Source organism: Gopherus flavomarginatus, chromosome 16 (genome assembly GCF_025201925.1).
Source record: "Gopherus flavomarginatus isolate rGopFla2 chromosome 16, rGopFla2.mat.asm, whole genome shotgun sequence".
In the NCBI taxonomy this organism is placed as follows: domain Eukaryota; kingdom Metazoa; phylum Chordata; order Testudines; family Testudinidae; genus Gopherus; species Gopherus flavomarginatus.
Window position 1 is genome coordinate 2,492,579 of NC_066632.1, and position 20,292 is coordinate 2,512,870.

At 48.9% G+C, this 20,292-nt stretch overlaps 1 protein-coding gene across 3 annotated transcripts in view; it reads right to left on the bottom strand.

Annotated features, from left to right (window-relative positions):
- The window catches only part of CC2D1A (coiled-coil and C2 domain containing 1A), a 35,268-nt gene extending 15,604 nt beyond the window's left edge, over window positions 1–19,664 (bottom strand). For 2 of the 3 annotated variants that reach the window (XM_050925135.1, XM_050925137.1), the window contains exons 1-18: window positions 18,468–18,992; window positions 15,232–15,361; window positions 14,854–14,963; window positions 14,191–14,256; window positions 12,441–12,578; window positions 11,009–11,360; window positions 10,732–10,856; window positions 9,946–10,018; window positions 8,652–8,747; window positions 7,728–7,861; window positions 6,583–6,655; window positions 5,982–6,121; window positions 5,328–5,466; window positions 4,768–4,940; window positions 3,687–3,809; window positions 2,938–2,996; window positions 1,544–1,660; window positions 707–780 (exon numbers count right to left, since the gene is read on the bottom strand). In XM_050925135.1, the coding sequence (XP_050781092.1) occupies window positions 707–780; window positions 1,544–1,660; window positions 2,938–2,996; window positions 3,687–3,809; window positions 4,768–4,940; window positions 5,328–5,466; window positions 5,982–6,121; window positions 6,583–6,655; window positions 7,728–7,861; window positions 8,652–8,747; window positions 9,946–10,018; window positions 10,732–10,856; window positions 11,009–11,360; window positions 12,441–12,578; window positions 14,191–14,256; window positions 14,854–14,963; window positions 15,232–15,361; window positions 18,468–18,530 (2,185 nt within the window). In that variant the 5' untranslated portion in view covers window positions 18,531–18,992. Of the gene's footprint in view, window positions 1–706; window positions 781–1,543; window positions 1,661–2,937; window positions 2,997–3,686; window positions 3,810–4,767; window positions 4,941–5,327; window positions 5,467–5,981; window positions 6,122–6,582; window positions 6,656–7,727; window positions 7,862–8,651; window positions 8,748–9,945; window positions 10,019–10,731; window positions 10,857–11,008; window positions 11,361–12,440; window positions 12,579–14,190; window positions 14,257–14,853; window positions 14,964–15,231; window positions 15,362–18,467; window positions 18,993–19,599 lie in introns of those variants that run through there. The other variant, XM_050925136.1, reaches the window with a different exon arrangement.
- Window positions 19,665–20,292: the final 628 nt, after the last annotated feature.

Genomic DNA, 20,292 nt, shown 5'->3' on the forward strand with positions numbered 1-20,292 from the left:
TATCCTGGAACCCACATGGCCACAACAACAATGTAAACAATTAAGTTCTTCCCCAAGAACTAGGTGCTATTATCCCTATTTTACACATGGGGAAATTGAGGCACAGAGGCTAACTGACTTGCCCAAGGTCACACGATCAGTGGCAGAGACTGGGCCGGAACTCGTTTTTCCTGACTTTTATTCCCATATTCTAATCATCTGAGCCCCACTCGCAGTGGGGTTCTTCTCCTTATTGGGACAGCTCTGCATAACCGTGTTTCAGACACACAATTTTTGATGCACCTACCAGTCCACAAGGGGATCCCATATGAGAAGAGCAGGGAAAAGCACCAGTGACAATTGCTGGTGCTCTGACCAACAGTCTCTGGGGCATTTTAACAAAAGGTAATTAAAAAGCGTGGGAGTCCAAGAGCTGGAGCAGACACTGTAGCAACATCCCGCCCCACCAACAATGTCGTCAGACAAAGCCCCATGCTCCCACTGCACCTAGGCCACCCCCTTTGGTTGATACCCCACTCAGCAGCAGTCCCAGTGCCTGGGGCTCTTCACCTGCTCCAATCAGTCACCGCATTAGCAGAACAGATAATTCCCACTGCACAGCGAAACCACCACTCAGCACCTCTGCTTATGGTTATTTCGCATAGCAGTAATGAGACACATCCCCTTCACCCCCTCCTTTGCTAATAAGAGCCAACTGCTGTTTTACCTGGAGGAGCTGGGAGGTTGATCCCTTTCACTATAGTAAGAACCATATCGTTGCTGTTCAGCTCAGGAAAGATCCTTCAAGAATAAGGCAGAAAGAAGGTTAAACATCAAATAATTCCTACCTTCTCCAGCCAGCCAAGTAGTGACTTGGGGACGGGGGACAGGAACAGGGAGGGGCGGGGGGGGAAGGGGGTTGGTATGCTCTGCAGTGCCCTCTGCAGGTGCTGTAGGTTGACATTTCCTGGGCTTGCATACAGCGGACCAACACAGGTATGTCTCAACTATACCAGGAAAAATATATCTGCCAGGACAACCTTTCCATAGAAATGATCAAATGCTGCATTTATACCACCTTCCATCCAAGAATTGCAACGTATTATCCCCATTTTGGTGATGGGGAAACAGGCACAGAGTGGGCTGTATCGATCTCAGTTTTAACAAATATTGTGTTTAATTGACTATAGAGTATGGCTCCAAGACGGCACACAGGGTTAGCCATGGGTGAAACATACAACAGCCCTATCCACTCCAACTGCTGTAGGCCGCCATCTCCACCTCACGCACACACCAGATCATGACAGAACTCAAACCAATTATTCAGTTCCTGAGACTAGAGTGGGAGGGAGGACTCCACACCGACTGGGAGGCAGAGGTCAATATGTACGCTCCAGTGTACAGAAGAGCTCCCCCGAAAGCAAGGCCACGGGAAGCTGCCCCCAGTGGAGGGCCAGACATATCAGCACCGGAAAGGTCTTGGTTACCTTCTCCCACCCTGCAATGAGGGATAGCATGGCTGGAATGAAAGGAGCAGGAAGCAACTGGCATCAAATTAACCTACTTGACCACACTGAAGGTCCTCTGCTCATAGTGGTACTTGGGCAATGGGAAGCCTTTGGCATGGGCTTGCTTTAAGATTTCCATGTTCTTCTTGCAATCCTCTGCCATCTTCTCAAACCTGCAGAGGGAAGGGCTAAACTGAGCCAGGAGTTTACTCTCATGGAGTCTTTTGTAGCTTACCTGTTATTCTGCACTCTGCTCTCAGACCAGTGCAAGAACCTTCAAGCCTGCAGCTCCTGCTGCCTGGAAGAGCATTCCTGCACTGTTCACTCTCCATCTCACTACAGATTGCAGGAGATGGCCTATCACATTGCCCCTCTTGTCTGTGGCTTTGGGTATGTCTCCACTACAATCAGGAGGCTTGACTGCAGCTCCTGTATGCCTAGCTAGAACAGTGGCAGTTTAGCAGCACAGGTGGTTACATGGGCTCGTTGTCGGAGTACATACCCAAGGTCAAAGATACCTTGGGTACGCCTGGAGAGCTGCAATCACACCTCAGGATCGCAGTGTGGACATACCCACAATTTCTCTCTCCTTCTATTTATTAAAATCTGAACTGTAATCTCAAAACTTCCCATGAGTGACACTAAAAAATACCCTAATTGTTTTATTTTGTAACATACATTGTGCACATCACATAAATATCTGGTATTGTTGGCCTCTGTCCTTGCTGACGGTATCTCTGTGTGCCTGACCCATTGAATCAGTTCCTATCTCACAAATTCACACCATGAGCCTACATCCAACAGATGTGGAGCAAACTGGACCCATTTGGGCCAAGGCAATCTTAATTTGCAGTCTTAGCTTTGACTCAGGATGGAGAGTGGAAGATAGATTGTTGAATTTAGCGAAAGCACCTTCTAGGACGGAGAGAGAAACTGGAGACATGGGGTTACCAGTTTCATATGATCACTACAAACACTTTCTATATTTAATATAGCACCCTTCATCAAATGCTTCAGAAGTTGCAATGCTTTTAAGTATTTCACCCACCTCTGAAATGCAGCCACCTCTGGAGTAGAGAACAGAAGCTGGTGTGTGCTGTTAAACAACACTGCACAGTGAGGTGTCCTGTGTGCCAGGAATTTTAGGCAGGCAGTATGGAATTACCTATGCTGGAATTTAGCCAGGACACTGGGGCTGGGAAAAATGCCATAGGATCATTAACCCATGAGCAGTCAGGACCCCTGCTTAGCATCTCATCTGAAAGGCAGAACATCCAGTAGAGCCCCCAACACAGCCACATTTCAGAAAGGAAACGCATGACTTCCCGGATGGAAGCAACCAGGAAGGACACCCTAGGTAATTCTGCAGCAGCGTCATGGTGTGTACAACCAACACAAGGAAAGGGGCCTGAGGGAAAGAGGGAGAGAAAGCACTCTCGCTGACACTTACTTGGTTGTTTCGGCGATATTCCCTAGGTGAGTGAACTGCTTGGAGTAATTCAAACACATCTGGGACAAAAACATGAGAGAGAAAGTTACTACAATCTGCCCTCCTCTGGCGCCTTCCATCCAAGGATCTGCAGCACGTCACTAACACACAGACACAGCCTCCTGTGGAAGAAGTATTCTCATTCACAATTACAAATGGAGCCACTGAGACGGAAAAGGGAAGGTCGCTCAGCGGAGAAATAGAACCCCTGAGTCCTGTCTCCCAAGTTATCCTTTCTCCTTCATACAGACCTTTACAATCCACCCAGTACACTGCCATCAGGACGGCATTCCTGCCACCACACACCACAGCAATACACGTCTGCTAAACAAAACTGGAGTCTCCCTCAGTCCCCTGCCTAATGCCTAGGATCAGCAGTTCTTAATCTAGGAACTAATAGACACCTGTGTTTTCTTGCTACGCCCCCCAAAATTCCACAATCCTTTGCAGAGAAGGAGGACTCCAGAAGGGGCAGAGCAAGTTTGACTTAACAAGACGCTGCAGCAGGTGTGACCCTAACGCTCCTGGGATCACAGCTGGCAGAATCTCCTCCTAGACTAAGAAGGGCAAGAAACTTCACTTAAGCCTAGGCAGAAAAGCTCCAGTCCCTGAGGAATCCGCTGCCATCACTGCTCTTCTGAAGAGCTTCCCAGGAGATTCTAAGCCTCTGAAAGCCCAGCCGAACGCTCTCTTCCTACTGCATCTCCCACCTCGTGCTGCTGCCTCATCAGCTTCATGAACTCCATGTACTGGCTGGCAGCCTCTGGGGAGATGCTGACCCCACGACGCTGCACAAGCATGAAATCCTCCTTGTCCACTGGGGCTTGAGGCACCTGAAACAGAAGTGAGGCATGACAGTGACCTGCGGTTTCAAGGGAAGAGATTTTCACCTACACACACTCATCTGCAGAAGTCAGTCCTGGAGTAAGGAATTGCCCATGCTGGACCACATCTTCCAACCGAGGCGCTCAAAACCCTTCATTATCTTATCAAGCCTCACAGCCCCTGGAAGGCAGAGATTATCCCCACTTTGCAAACTGGACAAGTCACTTCATCTTTGCATCTCCATTTCCAAAGTCCCACAATAGGTCAGTATCAGAACCCGAACCCAGGAGTACTGACTTCCACTCTCCTGCTCTAAGCACTAGACCCAACTCCCCTCTCAGAGCTTGGAATAGAATCCAGGAGACTTGAATGCTCACCCCCTAATCTAACCATTAGACATATCTTCTGATACAGGCAGAGATGTCAGCACTCCGAAAGCAAGTGCAGGGGGCGGGGTATTCCAGTGTTCAGTATGTAACACAGCTCCAGTTATATTTAAGTTCAGGAGCTTGTGCATTCAATACTCCTGAATTCAGGCAACACACATAGCTATGAATATTCATGTAGTGGCTAGTTTTAGAGACGGATTATCATTACAGTATAAGCAGCAAAACCATTTATCTTTTTGTTATGCAGGATCCCCAGAGAACTTTACAAATTTTAACAGTGACAGATGCTGTCTGTGAGGATCATAATGCCCAGCGCTAAAATGCAGTCACTTCTGGGGTGGGAAGTATCAGTTGTCTAACTAGCACACAGCAATGGTGCACAACATGGTAGGAGAGAGAGTGAAACATGCCATAATAAACGCATTTGGAATTGAAAGAGGCAGAATAGAATTACCCAGGCCTTCTGGGCTTTTGAAAAGGCCAGGAATCTTTAACAACTGAATGGGAGATGCAGAGACCAGTATTTCTCATGCCGTGGATTGGTCTCAAATTAAATGCACTGCAGGGACCTCCTTACTTTGGTTATGTCGACAGGAAGCCCACCCTGGGACGCCTCGATCATGGGGTCAAGTCCCTTGGCCTGACGCAGGAATAGCTTCGCTCCCTCAATGTCATTCTTCTGTTTGGCTCGAAGCGCCGCCTGCATCAGTTGTTTTTTCCTGCCCTCCAGGAAAGCCAGCTGCTGTTGGGCTGCCGGGAGGAAGAGAAAGAAGATAGTCACATCGGGGGTGGCTGTCAGGACCTCATGCTATGGGTAGTCCGAGCTGGAAAGGGAAGCTGGGAATGTTGGTGTATTCAAAATACCGGGCTCATCAGACCCTACAGTCCTCTCTGGTTCCTAGCCTTTCCTGCCTAATGTCATCATGCATGCTCTCCCTAAATCCTGGCCTGGCCTCCTGACTACACCACAGGCACCGAGTCAGACAAGGGAACCATTCCATCCAGAGAACCGTAGCAGGCACCAGCACCACAGATCAGCATATAGGATAGCGTGGCCCTGAACGCAGCCTGGCCACTTCTTACAGCATCGGCCTTGATAAAGATGGAACGTTTCTGTGAGCTGGAAAGTGCAAGTACCTTTTGTGGTTGCTTTTGCGGTGGATTTGCCAGTCCCAGCAGGATTTGCTGCTGCAGGGGTACCTCCCGAAGATACACGTGGAACCAGCTTGGGCTGGGATGAGGCGGCTGGCTTTGACAGCGCAGGGCGGGAGCCCGGCTGTAATTAACAATCAGAAAAATATGTGAAGCTATTTTTCTTACAACAGAACGTGACATTTCTGAACTCTGGGACTCAGGCAAGGTGGGAATTGAAACAAATGGAGAGGCAAAAAGCCAACGTTAGCCAGCACTATAAAATTCAACCCAAACACAGACCCAAAGGACTTCAAGGAACCATCGTGATCATCTGGTCTGACTTCCCACACATTGCAGAGCACAGAATCTTACCTACCTAATCCTGTAATAGACCCCTAACCTGTAGCTGAGTTGCTGAAGTCCTCAAAGCATGGTTTAAAATCTTCAAGTTACAGAGAATCCACCTTTTATGCTAATTTAAACCTGCAAGTGACCTGTATCCAGTTTCCATACAGAAAAAAGTTCCATAGCACAAATGAATGGGGTTCTGTACAAACTGGTCCCACCCCTGATAATCAGTTAATACAAGTCAGCATTGGTTTTAACTGAGCCATCTTGTGCCCAGCGGAACAGGCTCCCAGGTTAGCAGCACCTGACCTTTTTCCTCCCCTCCACATTGTCATCTTCCTCATCATTCTCTCGGTCTTCCTGATTGGCTAGTTTCATAGCGGTTTCCAGGACTCCCATGATGCTTTGGTCTCCTGATGAAGCCTCCATGCCATGGATGGGTGGGAAGCCTGCCAAAGAGATGGCAAGTCTAAAGAGGAGATCGAAACTGATGAAACTACTATAGAGAGCTGCTGCATACCTGAGCTCCCCAAAGAGGTAGGAAGATTCCAAATCTAGCTACTTGAGTGATAATGCCATTCAAACCCGGTGAGTGAACCGTGCTAGGTAACAGAACTGCAGGGACCAAGGGGGCGATCTCAGAAGAAATGCCAAGGACCACAGAAAGGAGACTGAAATTCCCTCTTGCTCCTAGGGGAAAGGTCCTTCCAGGGCAGGGCTCAGAGACATTGGTGGGGATGGAGTGTAGAAATGTGCCCTGTTACTGCCAATGCTGTATGTGTTGTAAACAGAGAGGTCTCCAAAGCTGCTATTCCTGAGTGAAATTCACGCATATGGAAGTTTTAAAAAACCATGAGTGAAGAGTGTCCTCTGCTGTTCTACACGGTACCAAACTAAAACCAGAAAATACCTGGTGGAACAGGCAGCTCAGCAAAATCCACAGTTTTCCCTGCTTTGTGAGCTCGGACGGCCTCTTGATATTGCTGAAAGAGAAATCAGGACTGAGCACCTCTGCCATGGTGCCTCACAGGCATGCCATATGCCTTATTATTTGCACTAGGGTAGCACCTATAAGCCCCAGTGTGGGCAAGGATCCCGTTGTGCTAGGTACTGTACAAACAGAACAAAAAGGTGGTCCCTGCTCCAGAGAGTTTACAAACTAAGTATAGCCAAGAGGCAGCAGGTGGATACAGACAGATGGGGGGAGCATAAGGAAACACTTAGACAATCCCCATGCAAGCTGCCAAGAGGGGGGGGTGTCCCATCAACTAATCAAGAGTCAGACAACCAGCTTGTGCCTCAGAATCTTTTTACTGAGGAGTTCGAATCTTACCCCCATGGCAACAGTTAGGGGTTTCTCCTCCCATTACTGCAGTGAGTGTGGTATGAGAGAAGAAACCTGGCTAACTCTAACATCCATTGGAATTATGCCATCAGTGGCAGATTAGATTCCACATCGTGGTTGGGTTTTGCTTAAGTCTAAAAGATCAGGTTTTTTAAGCCCTCCATTTCTCTGTCAAGATACTGGCAATTTGCACTAGGCTTTAATGCTCAGCCCTCAAGAAGATATTGAGCAAAACTGACGGATTTTACGAATAAAGATGATCGGCACAAGGATCTTTCACTCATCACTGAAATGCAGCAGTCTCTGGGGTGGAACAGAGCAGCTGTTTAATAGCGCACAGAAACATTTATGCTACTTGAAGTGATGTATCATGGATCCAAATGAAACTGCAGGGGCAAGGCAGTATGCGGTTACCCAAAATGTACCCCCCAACTTTTGAGGAAAGCACTAAAGACTAATGACTACGAGTGGGGAAGAATCTCACTCAAAAAGATGGCACGTCCAGAAGCACTGTGCTCCCGGCAAGTGGGGTCAGCATCGACTCAAAGAGAAGGCAACCACCAATCGAATCCCCAGCCAGCAGATAACATTGCCTCAGAAGGAATACTGCCCTGCTGTAGAGCTCTAATACAGCACGGTATCTGGTGGGGGTGAGGGGAGCCAGGATCCACTCAGAGCTGTAGGCCACAGGACTTTCACGCTTTTCTCACCTTCACAATGCGCTCATGCATTCTTGCCTTCCGGTCATCTCCTTTACTCTTGGCCTGAGCAGAGGCTGTTTTGTACCGCTCCATCCTCTGCTGCAGGGCTTCCAACATGTCTCGTGGGGGTGCAGGGAGCTCTACTGCAGGGGCGGGGAGAAAGGGATGATATGTTTACTGGGTTTACTTTTCCAGCTTCTCCCTCCTTAACGAAAATCTGTAACTCTGCCCCAGCCCGTGCTGAGGTGGTGACAGAAGGCAACTCAGCATTTCATTTCCAACTCATTTCTAACCGCTGCCTCGAATATCTAGCTCTCATCATTAGTTGTCATCAGTAGATCTCAAAGTGATTTACATATGAAGTCATAGAATTATCCCCCCTTTTTACAGATGGGGAAACTGAGGCACAAAGCAGGCTATGACTTGCCCGTGGTCACCCAACAGTAGAGCCAGAAATAGAACCCAGGTCTTCTGAGTCCTAGTCCAGTGCTCTATCCACTCGGCAACACTGACTCCTCCCTGAGCACTGACGATAAATAAGAGATGTTCCCTGCCAATCAGGGAGCAAACGTGTTCCCACCCCAGAACTCACACGCCCACCCATCCCCGTGTCACAACGATTCTTCTTGTTACCCAAACATGCAGCACAAGCTCTGCAAGGCTCTAGAATATTTTCTGGTAGAAACCTCCTCCCCTCCAGTCCCATTTACTCTCTGGACAGGTTTTTCCTTTCACTACAGAGAGGGTCTGCTGTCCTTAGGAACAAAAACAAGGTTGGCAAGATACATAGCAACCACCACACAGGCAGTACAGCAGGCAGCTCCCATTCTGTCTAATGGAAATTCCAGGGTTGATCGGCTGCACGGCATAATGAGCAACCTCTAGTCACGCTGGGGCAGCTAAGGTACCAAGGTACCATTCTGGAGATCATACCTGCAGCAGGGGCTGCTGATTTTGCTAAAGGCATGGTTGTCGACACAGCAGATTGTTGTTGTAGACCTGGGGACAACAGCTCCTTGGGCAGCTGGTCTGTGAAAATAAGATTGTAATTTTTTAAGATTTTAATACACGAACTAGGGGTCACCAAATGAAATTAATGGGCAGCAGGTTTAAAACAAATAAAAGGAAGTTCTTTTTCACACAGCGCACAGTCAACCTGTGGAACTCCTTACCTGAGGAGATTGTGAAGGCCAGGACTATAACAGTGTTTAAAAGAGGACTGGATAAATTCATGGAGGTTACGTCCATTAATGGCTATTAGCCAGGCTGGGTAAGGAATGGTGTCCCTAGCCTCTGTTTGTCAGAGGGTGGAGATGGATGGCAGGAGAGAGATCACTTGATCATTGCCTGTTAGGTTCACTCCCTCTGGGGCACCTGGCATTGGCCACTGTCGTTAGACAGGATACTGGGCTAGATGGACCTTTGGTCTGACCCGGTACGGCCGTTCTCATGATCTTAAGTGACAAGCAGAAAGTTGGGGGGGACAAAAAAAACCCCCAACCCAGATTGACAGAAAGTAGACAGGTTCCTCCTCTCCCACCTGGCCCAGCCAACCCAGTCCTCACAAGAAGCAGCACCCAGATGGTACACTGCAATGATGATATTCCGTCTTTCTCTGGCACCTTCCACGCCAGGATCCCAAAACACTTAATAAAACCTCCCCTTTCCTCCCAGTCCCACTTTACAAACACAGCAATTGAGACACAGAGTGGTGGAGTCCCCTTCTAAAGGCCAGGCAATGAGTAAGTGACAGAACTGGGAACAGAACCCACGAGTCCCGACTTCCAGGCCCTCTCCAACCACTGGATGACACTAAGGGCTGGTCTACACCAGAAAAGCTTTACTGATACAGCTGCCAGTGGAGCTGTACTGCCAGAGCCCCCTAGTGCAGCTTTACTGGCATCAGGAAAGCTTTGGCTGGTACAATCCACCTCCCCGAATGACAACGTAGGGACTCTTATCAGTCCAGCTGCATGTCAACGGGTGGTTTTGCAGGCATAGCCATGTAAGTCAAGGTGGTAGATTTCTTCACGTCTCTGACTGACAGAGCTATACAGGCAAAACTTTGTAGGCCTGTCTTAGCAAAGAAAGATCATGACTGCTGTGTTTGTTCTTTTAGCACTTTCCTCCACTCAGTCAGCGCCTCCATTGCCATATCAATGAAGTCAGTGGGACCTCCCCAGAAAGCAGACGTGGCTGTTTGGCAAAGCTGAGTACCAATTCTCACCTGGAGGTGGGGGCAGATGTCCCAGATCCACGGTTTCACCTTTCCCCAAAGCTTCTAGAATGGGATCAAAGCTCTGAAAGGCACAAGCCAGGGAGAATAGTACTTGTAACCTCTTTCTTTAAAAGATCTTTAAACACTTCACTCAAAACCACTCAAACCAACCTCGTACATCCCATGTGAAGTGGGATTTATCTCCATTTTACAACTGAAAAAACCAGTGCAATTTGCCCAAGGTTTCACAGTGAGCTGTAATTAGGACACAGTAGTCTTGGCTTCCAATGTTCTGCTCTAACTATTAGACCACATTCTCCCCCCAGAATCGGAAACAGAACCCAGGCCTCTGGGCTCCCAGCCTCCTGCTACAGCAAGTGAACCATACTACCAGTGCAGGTTCATGTTGATTACAGAGGGATGCTCCAAAGGTGGAGGACAGATAGGAGCAGAGAAATATAGTTTCTTAAGCCACACCTGAGCTGGCCTATGGAGACAATAACTGCATCTGTATTAACTGCAATTTTCAGGATCTTTTTTTGTAGAGTTTGATTTTAATTCCGCATACGAAGCAGAACAGCTGAACTGAAGGAAAAGCCTGCCCCAGAATAAGACTAGCCAAGGTGAAACAGAGTCACAAACATGCCGCAGAACCAGTGGATGTGGTTTACCAGCAGCCTTCTAAGCACCAACTGGTCAACTTCTTAGTTGCACCCACTGAAAGTGTCACTTCTAGGGCCAAAGCAAAGCCTCTGCCCGGCTGGCAGAACAGTGCTCTGGCTGGCAGGCACCTACCTTAGCGACACGGTAGTATTTACTGGCCATCTCGACGTTGCCTTGCTGTTTAGCGTGCAATGCGGCTAGCTTGTACTCCCGCTGCCTGTCCTGTAGGAGTGCCTGGGTCCTGGAGTTTTCAGAACCTGCAGAGAGACCGAGAAAAGAGCCATTGTGCTTTGTGCTTCAGAATCATCTGATGCAAGGTTGGGGGAACATCATGGTCATAGATCAGCAGGAATTTATAAGCTCAACCTTCTGTGATGAGAGAGAATAAAAAGGCCCTCCCCATGCTTACCCGACAGCGCCAAAGGGACAGGTTTTTCCTCTGGTGTCTCCGGGGATCTGATGGGCAAGGACAGGGCTGGCTTTGGAAGTACAGGAGGCGACGGCTTGGGAGACACAGGAGGTGGTGGCTTGGGAGATGCCGCAGAGGGCCCCTGTGGAGGTGCTGCAGTGGGTGGCTGTGGAGGAGTATGGCTGGATAAACTGAACCTTCCGTTGGGTGCGGAGCTGTGGGATGACAAAGTCAGTGGAGAAGGGGACGGCAGCTGGGAGTTCCCGCTCTTCCCTAGTGCAACTGCAGGGGGGATTTCTTCCTCATCAATCTTTTTGCCCTTCCTCACAGAGGTCAGCATGTTTTCTAATGTCTTGGGAAAAAACAATAATGGATAATTAGCGATAAGCTTCCAAACTCTCACTCTTGGTTTTGCAAACAGCTATAGAAAACAGGGGCTTTAAAATTAGCCAGAACTTCAGCTAAGAGCCTGACAGCAGGAAAACTGGATACCGGCACCTTAGTCAGCCCAGAAACTGCAGCCTAATTAGACCTCAGAAACCCACTGCCTGTCATCAGCTAAAAAGTCATTCCTCAGCCAAACAGCAAGTTCCTAATTCCCACATTTTTCATGACTAGAAGGTAGCAGCCTCTTAGATGAGTGCCATTCATCCTTCAGGAGCCAAAAGTGTTCTACAAACCGCATGCTCTTTATGGACAAATCTATCACAGAAATGCAGTTCTCAGTGGTGGGAAGCAGCAGGACGATTAGGAACAGCACACTGTCAGAGCACACCCAGTTTTGTAAGTGAAGACTCCATACCCAAATGAAGATGCAGGGAGAATTTTAGGGCGGCAGAATAAAAGTACCCAAGATGGAATTTGGCTAGGATGCTGGGACAAGCACTCTGACTTGAGAAAAGCACTATGGGAACTTTAATGACCAGGAGCGATCAGGTCCTCACTTCTCCATCTAATTGGAAAGCCCACACCTGCAGTTGTGCAGGATCCATTAGGACGATGCTGGGGCCTTTGGGCTCAATATTATCTCTGAGGACACAGCAACACCACTTAATATTAAGACATCAGAGCGCAGCATCCCCTACAATATACTGCTGCTGAAGAGGTTATCAGCTATTGTATTATCCATATTTAGGCACCTCAGTAAAAATGGCCTGATTTTCAGAAGGGCACAGGACCCATAGCTTCCTCCAAAGGCACTAGGAGCAAGGCTGAAAAAACAGGCCCCTTAAGTGGGTGCCTAAATATGGATTTAAGTGCCATACTGAAAATGCTGGCCGTGCTCAGTTGCAAATTTAAGATCAAACAATTTCTATTAAGTTTCTAAAAAAATCTTTTCAGTTTTATTCTTAAAAAGCATCTTGCAAGACAAGATGGTTACCAAGCCATTAGCCTGGGCACATCGTATTCAGATGCATTATTTAATGCTCACTTTGAGGCCTCGTTCATATCTGCGCACTTTGGCCCCGTCTCCAGCTTGCTTTGCGTTAGCGATGGCTGTTCTGTACATTTCCAACCTTTCCACCAGAGTAGATTCTACGCTGCTGGAATCAGCTGGAGTTTCATTCACCTGTAAGAGCCCAGAGAAGAGGAGGAAAAAGTGTTGTTAATTAATCCAAAGCACTGGCCTAACGGGAGACAGCCATAGCAACATTTCCAATGACAGACTGATATTGTTCAGCTCAAGACAGTCAAACTGGACTGCTCCGTTTCACTTTCTGGTTCTTACATGCTAGAACAATTTTCCTGGACAACGTGGGTCTAGAGTGACCACACCTCAAGATCTCTCTGTTCAGACACTAAGGACTGAAGGTGGGCAGCTGGTGAAGCAATTGGTGCCTTAGAAAGGTCTGAAAGCACAAGGCTATGGAGTTTGGGTTAACTAATCCAAACTAATCCAACCACATACAACAAAAATGTCCTTAATCATATTAGTTTTTCCCCGTTTTTTGTTTGTTTTTAAAATAGAACTGGTCTTCAACTAGTTGAGAGTCTTTTAAAGACACTCATAGGAAAAACAATACATTATGTGAAGGGATTCGGTAAAGGAATAAGAACTCTCCTCAGGGTATACCAGGATTCAAGCAACGGATACTAAAAACTGAAGGTGAGGAAGGATGCATTTATCTTCTAAATTCAGGAAAGCCTTTAAAAAGACAATGGAACAGCCAATGTATGGCCACAGGAAAGTGTGGTAGTTATGACACAATCGCTAATGAAAGTGAGAAATGAATGACAATAGTACAAGGCCTTTTCTGCTAGTAGCAACGACCTAGACTTAGAGGTTTATCGTTTTTTCCAACTTCATCAGCTGTAAATTCTAAAACCCATCTGATTTCAAGACAACTAAATACTCGATTTTTCCTTAGGGATTTGGCTCCTGAGGAGTGACTTTACTGGGCGTGCACATTTAGGCCCTGATCCTGCAATTTATGATACGTGGGACAGCAGCTGCACCTGCAGAGCGCCGCTAAGGCAACGTGGCTCCCGGAGATCACAGCATTTTGTCCATACATTGCAAATTTCTGGAGTGTGCCGTATCTTTTCCACTCAATTACTTTGCTCAATTTACAGGGAACAAAACAAGCCTCCTAACTGTCTACCAATGCAGGGGCGGCTCTAGGGATTTTGCCACCCCAAGCACGGCAGGCAGGCTGCCTCCGGCAGTTTGCCTGCAAAGGGTCTGCTGGTCCCTCGGCTTCAGCGGACTCCGAAGCCCCGGGACCAGCGGACTCTCCGCAGGCAAGCTGCTGAGGGCAGCCTGCCTGCCGCCCTTGCAGAGCCGGCAGAGCGCCCCCCGCGGCTTGCCGCCCCAAGCACGCGCTTGGAGTGCTGGGGCCTGAAGCCGCCCCTGTACCAATGTCATCAGTTCAATCTGGATCTGAAAAAACCCAAACCCAATATTGTAAGCTGTCAGAGCCTAGCTCCAGCTCACTCGTCCGCCCTGAACTGACAGGAAGATGGACTTTGACCTCACAGGTCGTTTACTTCTTTAACGTTTCTGCAATGCTAACAGGCACACATGCTGGTTTGCATCAACGGGGTGAGCATATATAACTTCCAGACATACCGGGAACAGATATGTAGCACAAGCAGAAGCCATTTCTGTACTGGCCACACTTTCAACTGGAAACAGTGAGAAGAATGAAAGAGGAAGCAAAGTCGGAAGGGGAGTTTTGCACCTTAGCAGCAGGTATTGTGGCATCCTTGATTTCTTTCTCTTCACCCAGGACTTCACTGAGTTCCGCCTACAAAACAGAGAAATTTGGTCTCTTAATTTTGTTTAAGAGATGCTCAAAATGTAAGTGACACTGATGAGAAGTGGAGCAGCAATTCATAAACTACAGAGAGACAGATTAAGGGTGACAACTAGCAAGGGAGAAGCTTTGCAGCAAAAGTCCCAGCACTTCATAAATATCTTCTCCTTATTAGGATGTGACAGGCACTTATGTATAATACCCCATCTTTAAGGAAATGGAATAATCTAGGAGTCAAGACACTAACTCCAGTATCTACAGATAGGTAACACCGCGGGATTCCTGTATGAATATCGGTATAATGAGTTTGGCTCACAATGCAGCTGAGAGCAAAATTCAGCGGAAGGATCCCTGGTCAGTGATACGCTGAGGTATAAAGTTTTCTGGAGAAAACAAAATCCTGTTTCTCCAAGAGGACTTAGAGGGAGCAGGGAGATGGTAGATGAATGGATCTATTAGCCTGTTGCTACACAAGAATTCTCATTCAGACATGTCACTTTAGACATTCCCCACATGAGGCATTGACCTGATAACAAGGACTTTTGTGTAACATTCCCAGTCCTTCACCGAGTACAAAGTCCTTCATACCATCAGATCATCTTCATCTTCCAGATCTTCTTGCTCTTCCTCATCCTCTTCATCCAGGTCCTTCATGCAGAGAGCGGCCATTCTCTCGATAGCTTCCATAGGCAAAGGGGCTGAAAAGAAGAGGAGACAAATACACAACTCATTTCACATAACCATTTAATATCAGAGTTCAGACGAGTGTGCTGGGAGGGTGGGGGGAAGAAAGGTCTAGTTGTAAGTACAGGACTGCGAGGCTCTGCCACTTCTCTCTCGCTGTAGCTCTGAAATTAAGGCACTAGAAACTTACAGTTTGTAACTCTTTTAATCAAGCCCTTCTGGGATTCAGATGTGTCCTAGCTGAGCAGATGTATAATGGGCATAGAGCAGAGAACCACTTACTTTTCCCTTTCGGCTTCTCTTTGGAATCTGGCCGGCCTCCGACGATAGCTACCAATTCTGCTTCCAGTTCACCATCCTCCTCATCATTGTCCATCATCCCATCTGGAGAGAAATCCACTAGCAAACCCATCTAGAGAGGATAAAAGACAAACCATGAGTCCATGGTTTCCTAATAGGCAATAAGAGGCAGTGGTATCTAGTGCTTAGATCCAGGGACCAGGCGTCAGGATTCCCGAATTCTAGTCTCAACTAAAAGAGGGAGAAGTGTCATCTGATGGTTAGAGCAGGAGATAAGGAGGGGGTACTTTTTTCCTCCTTGGCCATACTGGGTCACCCCAATGGTCCATCCAGCCCAGTATCCTGCCTTCTGATAGTGGTAAGCGCCACCTGGAGCCTGCACTGCACCCAAAATCCTCTTCCTCAGCCCTGAGTCCCCTCCCACACCTAAACTCCACCCCCCTAGAGCCTGCACCTCCTTCCGCACCCCAACCCCCTGCCCCAGCCCTGACTCCCCTCCAACACTCAAACTCCCTCCCAGAGCCCAGAATCTGCCCCCTCTCCCACACTCCGAACCCCTCGTCCTCAGCCCAGAGCCACCTCCTGCACCCTCAAACCCTCTCATCCCTAGCCTCACCCCAGAACCAGCACCCCCAGCTGGAGCCCTCACCCCCTCCCACACCCCAATCCCCTACCCCAGCCCAGTGAAAATGAGCGAGGGTAGGGGAGAGCGAGCGATGGAAGGGCCTTGGAGAAGGGGGGTGGTCTCGGAGAAGGGGCGGGCAGGGCAAGGGTGTTTGGTTTTCTGCAATCAGAAAGTTGGAAACCCTAGTCACTTTACCTCCGTGTGCCAATTTTCCCAGTGATAAAGTGAAACTAACAGGACACCTACTTACGCTACTAGGCATTGCACAGTTTAACATATGTTCATGAAGCATTTTGACAGCCTTATAAGAGAGGAGCTACAGGAGTATGATAGCATTACACAACGCATTCTTTATGACAGCTTCCCCTAACATGTGGTCAGGGCGTGTCTTGCTGTTTGTATAGTGGAGGGCACCTCACTGTAATATTGGAGGATTGTTTTCATACTGCTTGTTAAGAAGAATCACCTCTCCCTCCTACAGAGACTGCTGCAAAGACTTAATTGCAGGTGTGTATGAGCTTTTAGAGGAGTGTTTGCTTTGCGTTTCCCAATCCCTGATGGGCGGAAGAAGAAAGCATAAGGGAGCAGGCCAGACTTTCAACTGAGACAGGGCAGGGCAGGGCAACACAAATCCTACATTCATGCACCACTACGTAAAAATCCCTGACAGATGGCAAAACCCAACTCAATACCCCCTTCTGGTAGATTACTAAAAGAAAGGCTAATGCAAGTCCTGTAAACCTTCAGACAGCCTGAAAATGGGGAAGCAACATGCGGTCCCCTCACCCTCCAAGCTGCAGCACAGTCAGATACATTTTACGATCTATCAAGGTTTATAGCCAGTGAAATTGAAAGCTCTCACCAATTGACTGGTCATACATTAATTTTATTGAAAGCAGGATTCAAGCGAAGGGGGAGGTTTAATACATTATCCACACCTAACTGGATTCTGTCTGACACAAAGCCCTCCAGCACATGAAGAGGGCTGTTACCATACGTCACTGGATAGTTTGTCCTCCACAGACTTGCTCTGGATCTCTGATTTGGTCCATGACTTGCATGTTGTGACAATATGGCCATTCTTAACATGCTCCTCCTGCAGACAGGTATTCCATTAATAATTCAGTGAGGTGTCAGACAGCAGTACTAGTTACGGTCAGCTGGGCCTAGGTACCGCAGTGACTGGAATACCATATACAATACCACTGAAAGCGTTAGCAGGTTTTCCAGCCACTCCAGCTTTTAGCATATAGGTAAGTTCAGTTAAAAGGGTGCAAAAGAAAGGTCTACAGAAGCTCAATTACTCATATCCCCTGATACAAGAGACCTGGAGTAATGCCCAGCTGTATCCACCACAGACTGAAAATGCTACAGGATGCTGGACCATCCATCCCACAGAGTGGCAATTTAACCTGGGATCTATGACAAGCCATCACATTTTATTCCTGAGACAGTCACTTAGGAGCAATCAAGTTCCCACCCTTAGATTGGCACATGTGCTTCACAGACTAGCGAGTGGCAGGCACATGTGAAAGAAAAATGAGCTTTGAAAAGTTAAACTGATTCTTTGACATTTGCAAACCCATATTTAACACCATTCATTTCAATCATCTTCAACAAAATCCTAAATTCTCCTCCCCAGTCATTCTAGGAAAATAAAGCAATTGTTTGACCATGCTCATGCCAGTAGCTGTCAGAAAGGAGACCCGCAACTCACGTAAACTTTCTGTGTGATTCTGATCTAGGTTAATAAAAGTTAGAGACAGAAACAACCCAAAAGATCACCCTGCCCATCTGCCTGTACACAGAGATTGAGAAAACTCAGATTTTTAGTTCATTATGTAAACACAAATGAACATTAATATCAGGAATTCTGCATCATGAAACTTGGGTACAAGTAGATGCTGCGCTTTAAGGAAATGTACGCAACACTATTTTAAATTCCACACATTAGTATTTTTCTTGTTTACTTTTAATTCCACATTTTGTGCATTAGCAGAGAGATATTGGGAACACATGAATCACTCCTCTTCACTTGGTCCCATCTTTGTCCCAAGGGGCTAGGGTGAGGGGTATGATGACGATTTGTTTACTTCTATTATTTCTGGTTTGTCAATTCTCCTGATGAGATTTCTAAATGACAGTAAATCTAATTCCCACCTTGGGATGGAGGCAGAGGCCATTTAGGTTACAACCTGGCCAATTTTCCCACTGGCTAAACCAGTATTTACACCATAAGGCCAGGAGGACAAAAATTTTCCCACAATGAAAGAACCAATATTATTAACAGCAACAATTTTTCATCTCTATAGAACTTTTCATCCAGCAGGAGCCCAAACTTTACAAACTGCAAGCCTGAACCTGCTCCCACTGAAGTCAAGAGTAGCAAGGTTGGGGCCTTTATACATGCAAAGGTTACTTCAGAGATCACTTGTTGGGGGTGGAGCAGCAGCTACAGGGATTGAGAGAATTTCAGATTCTGACAACAGAACAACTACATTTTTTGACACCAAGAATCTCAAAGCAGATCCGAAGGGAGAGGTGTTTCCTCATACAGACAGGGGAGAGGTAAAAAAGGAAACCCAGGACTCACCTGTCTGGCTTTGGCAGCACCACTGCGTCCTGGTGGTGGAGGCGGTCTCGTGTTCTTGCTCATTTTTTTTTTCTCCCCCTCAGATTGAGCTGAAGAGAATCAGTGCATTATCAGGTCAGATGGAGCTAGATGGTTACAATGGGATCACTCAGGCACAGTCCCTGTGTTTCCGCTCCCTCGCCCCATGGGCAGTTAGGCTAACCAACCTCATTCCTTCCTCCTCCTAATGCTTTCTTCTTCCCCTTCCCCTACTCAGCTGTCTGCCACCATCCCAATTTCCCACTCATACCACCTCCAATGCCCCTCTCTTCCCAAGAGGCCCCAACTCCCAGGAGCTCTCCCACAAATCCTCAACACAGCACACACACTTCCCAGATCCTTGCTTCCCTCTCAACCCAGGAGAGGCATAATGAACTATCCTCCCTGCCCCTAGTGGTCCCTCTCTCACGCTTCTTGAACTAGCCACATGCCCCCAGCAACCACATCCTGAAGTCCCACACAGCTCATTGTTCACTCCCCCATAAGCCTACTCCCCCCAACCCCAAGGCTTCTGCCACCACCAGCAGACTACTCCCCAACCCAGAACCATCCCACCTCCTGACCCCTCCTCCTCAGCATGCTGCTCCCCCACCCCAATCCCCTCATGTCCTGACCCCTCCCCCCAGCATGCTGCTCCCCCACCCCGATCCCCCCCACGTCCTGACCTCTCCTCCCAGCATGCTGCTCCCCCACCCCGATCCCCCCCACGTCCTGACCTCTCCCCCCAGCACCTTGCTCCCCCACCCTGATCCTCCCCAAATCCTGACCCTCCCCCCAGCTCCCTGCTCCCCCACTCCAATCCCCCCCACGTCCTGACCCTCCCCCCAGCTCCCTGCTCCCCCACCCCGATCCCCTCCACGTCCTGACCCTCCCCCCAACATGCTGCTCCCCCACCCCGATCCCCCCAGCACCCTGCTCCCCCACCCCGATCCCCCCCACGTCTTGACCCTCCCCTCAGCACCCTGCTCCCCCACCCCGATCCCCCCCACGTCCTGACCCCCCAAGAGCCTTGCTCTCTCCCCCAGCGGAGGGCTCTCTTCGAGGACACCCCGAGGGCAGGGGGCCCCATTCCCTCCTTATCCCCCCAACTCACTTCCTGCTTTGCCCAGGCAGCTGTCAACAACACGCCTTGCTTTACGGCCACCGGCACACCATTGTCGCAAAACCAGAGCCGCGGTCGACTTGCTTTACGGCACCGGCTGAGGGGAGGGGACTACATTTCCCAGAAGACAACGCAGGGAGGTAACAGAATCGCGCATGTGTAATAGTGGAGGAGGTGTGATCCAGAGCGGGGCGGGGCTAACAGACAAAGGCCGGGAGGGCATTTGGAACCCTTGAACGGAGGGCGTGGCTGAGACAGAGCGGAAGACACCTGGGCTGGGCCCCGATTAGGGGGCGGAGCTAGATGCCCTGCCAGGGAGCTGAGGGCGGAGCCAAGGAAAGGGCGGGACAAGTGTTGTTAGCGCGAGCGGCCCGCGGGGGCGGTCGGGGCGATGCCGGCGCGAGCCCTGAGGCGAAGGGCGGGGCAGGGGGTGAGACTCATGGGCGGGAAAACCCTGGTGGTGCTGCGGGGAGCGGTACCCCGCTTCCTCCTGAGGTGACTGGAGCGTGCTCGGGGCAGGCGGCCCCCCGGACACCCCCGGGCCTCGCCACACGCGCAGGGCGGCCGCTGGGCTGCCTGGCGCCCTCCCCGCAGTCAGGGGGCGGCTGGGCCGACGGGCGCTCGCTTTTTAGCTGCCCGGAGGAGAAGAAAGGATTTGGCTGCCGCTTACCCCCGCGCTGGGCT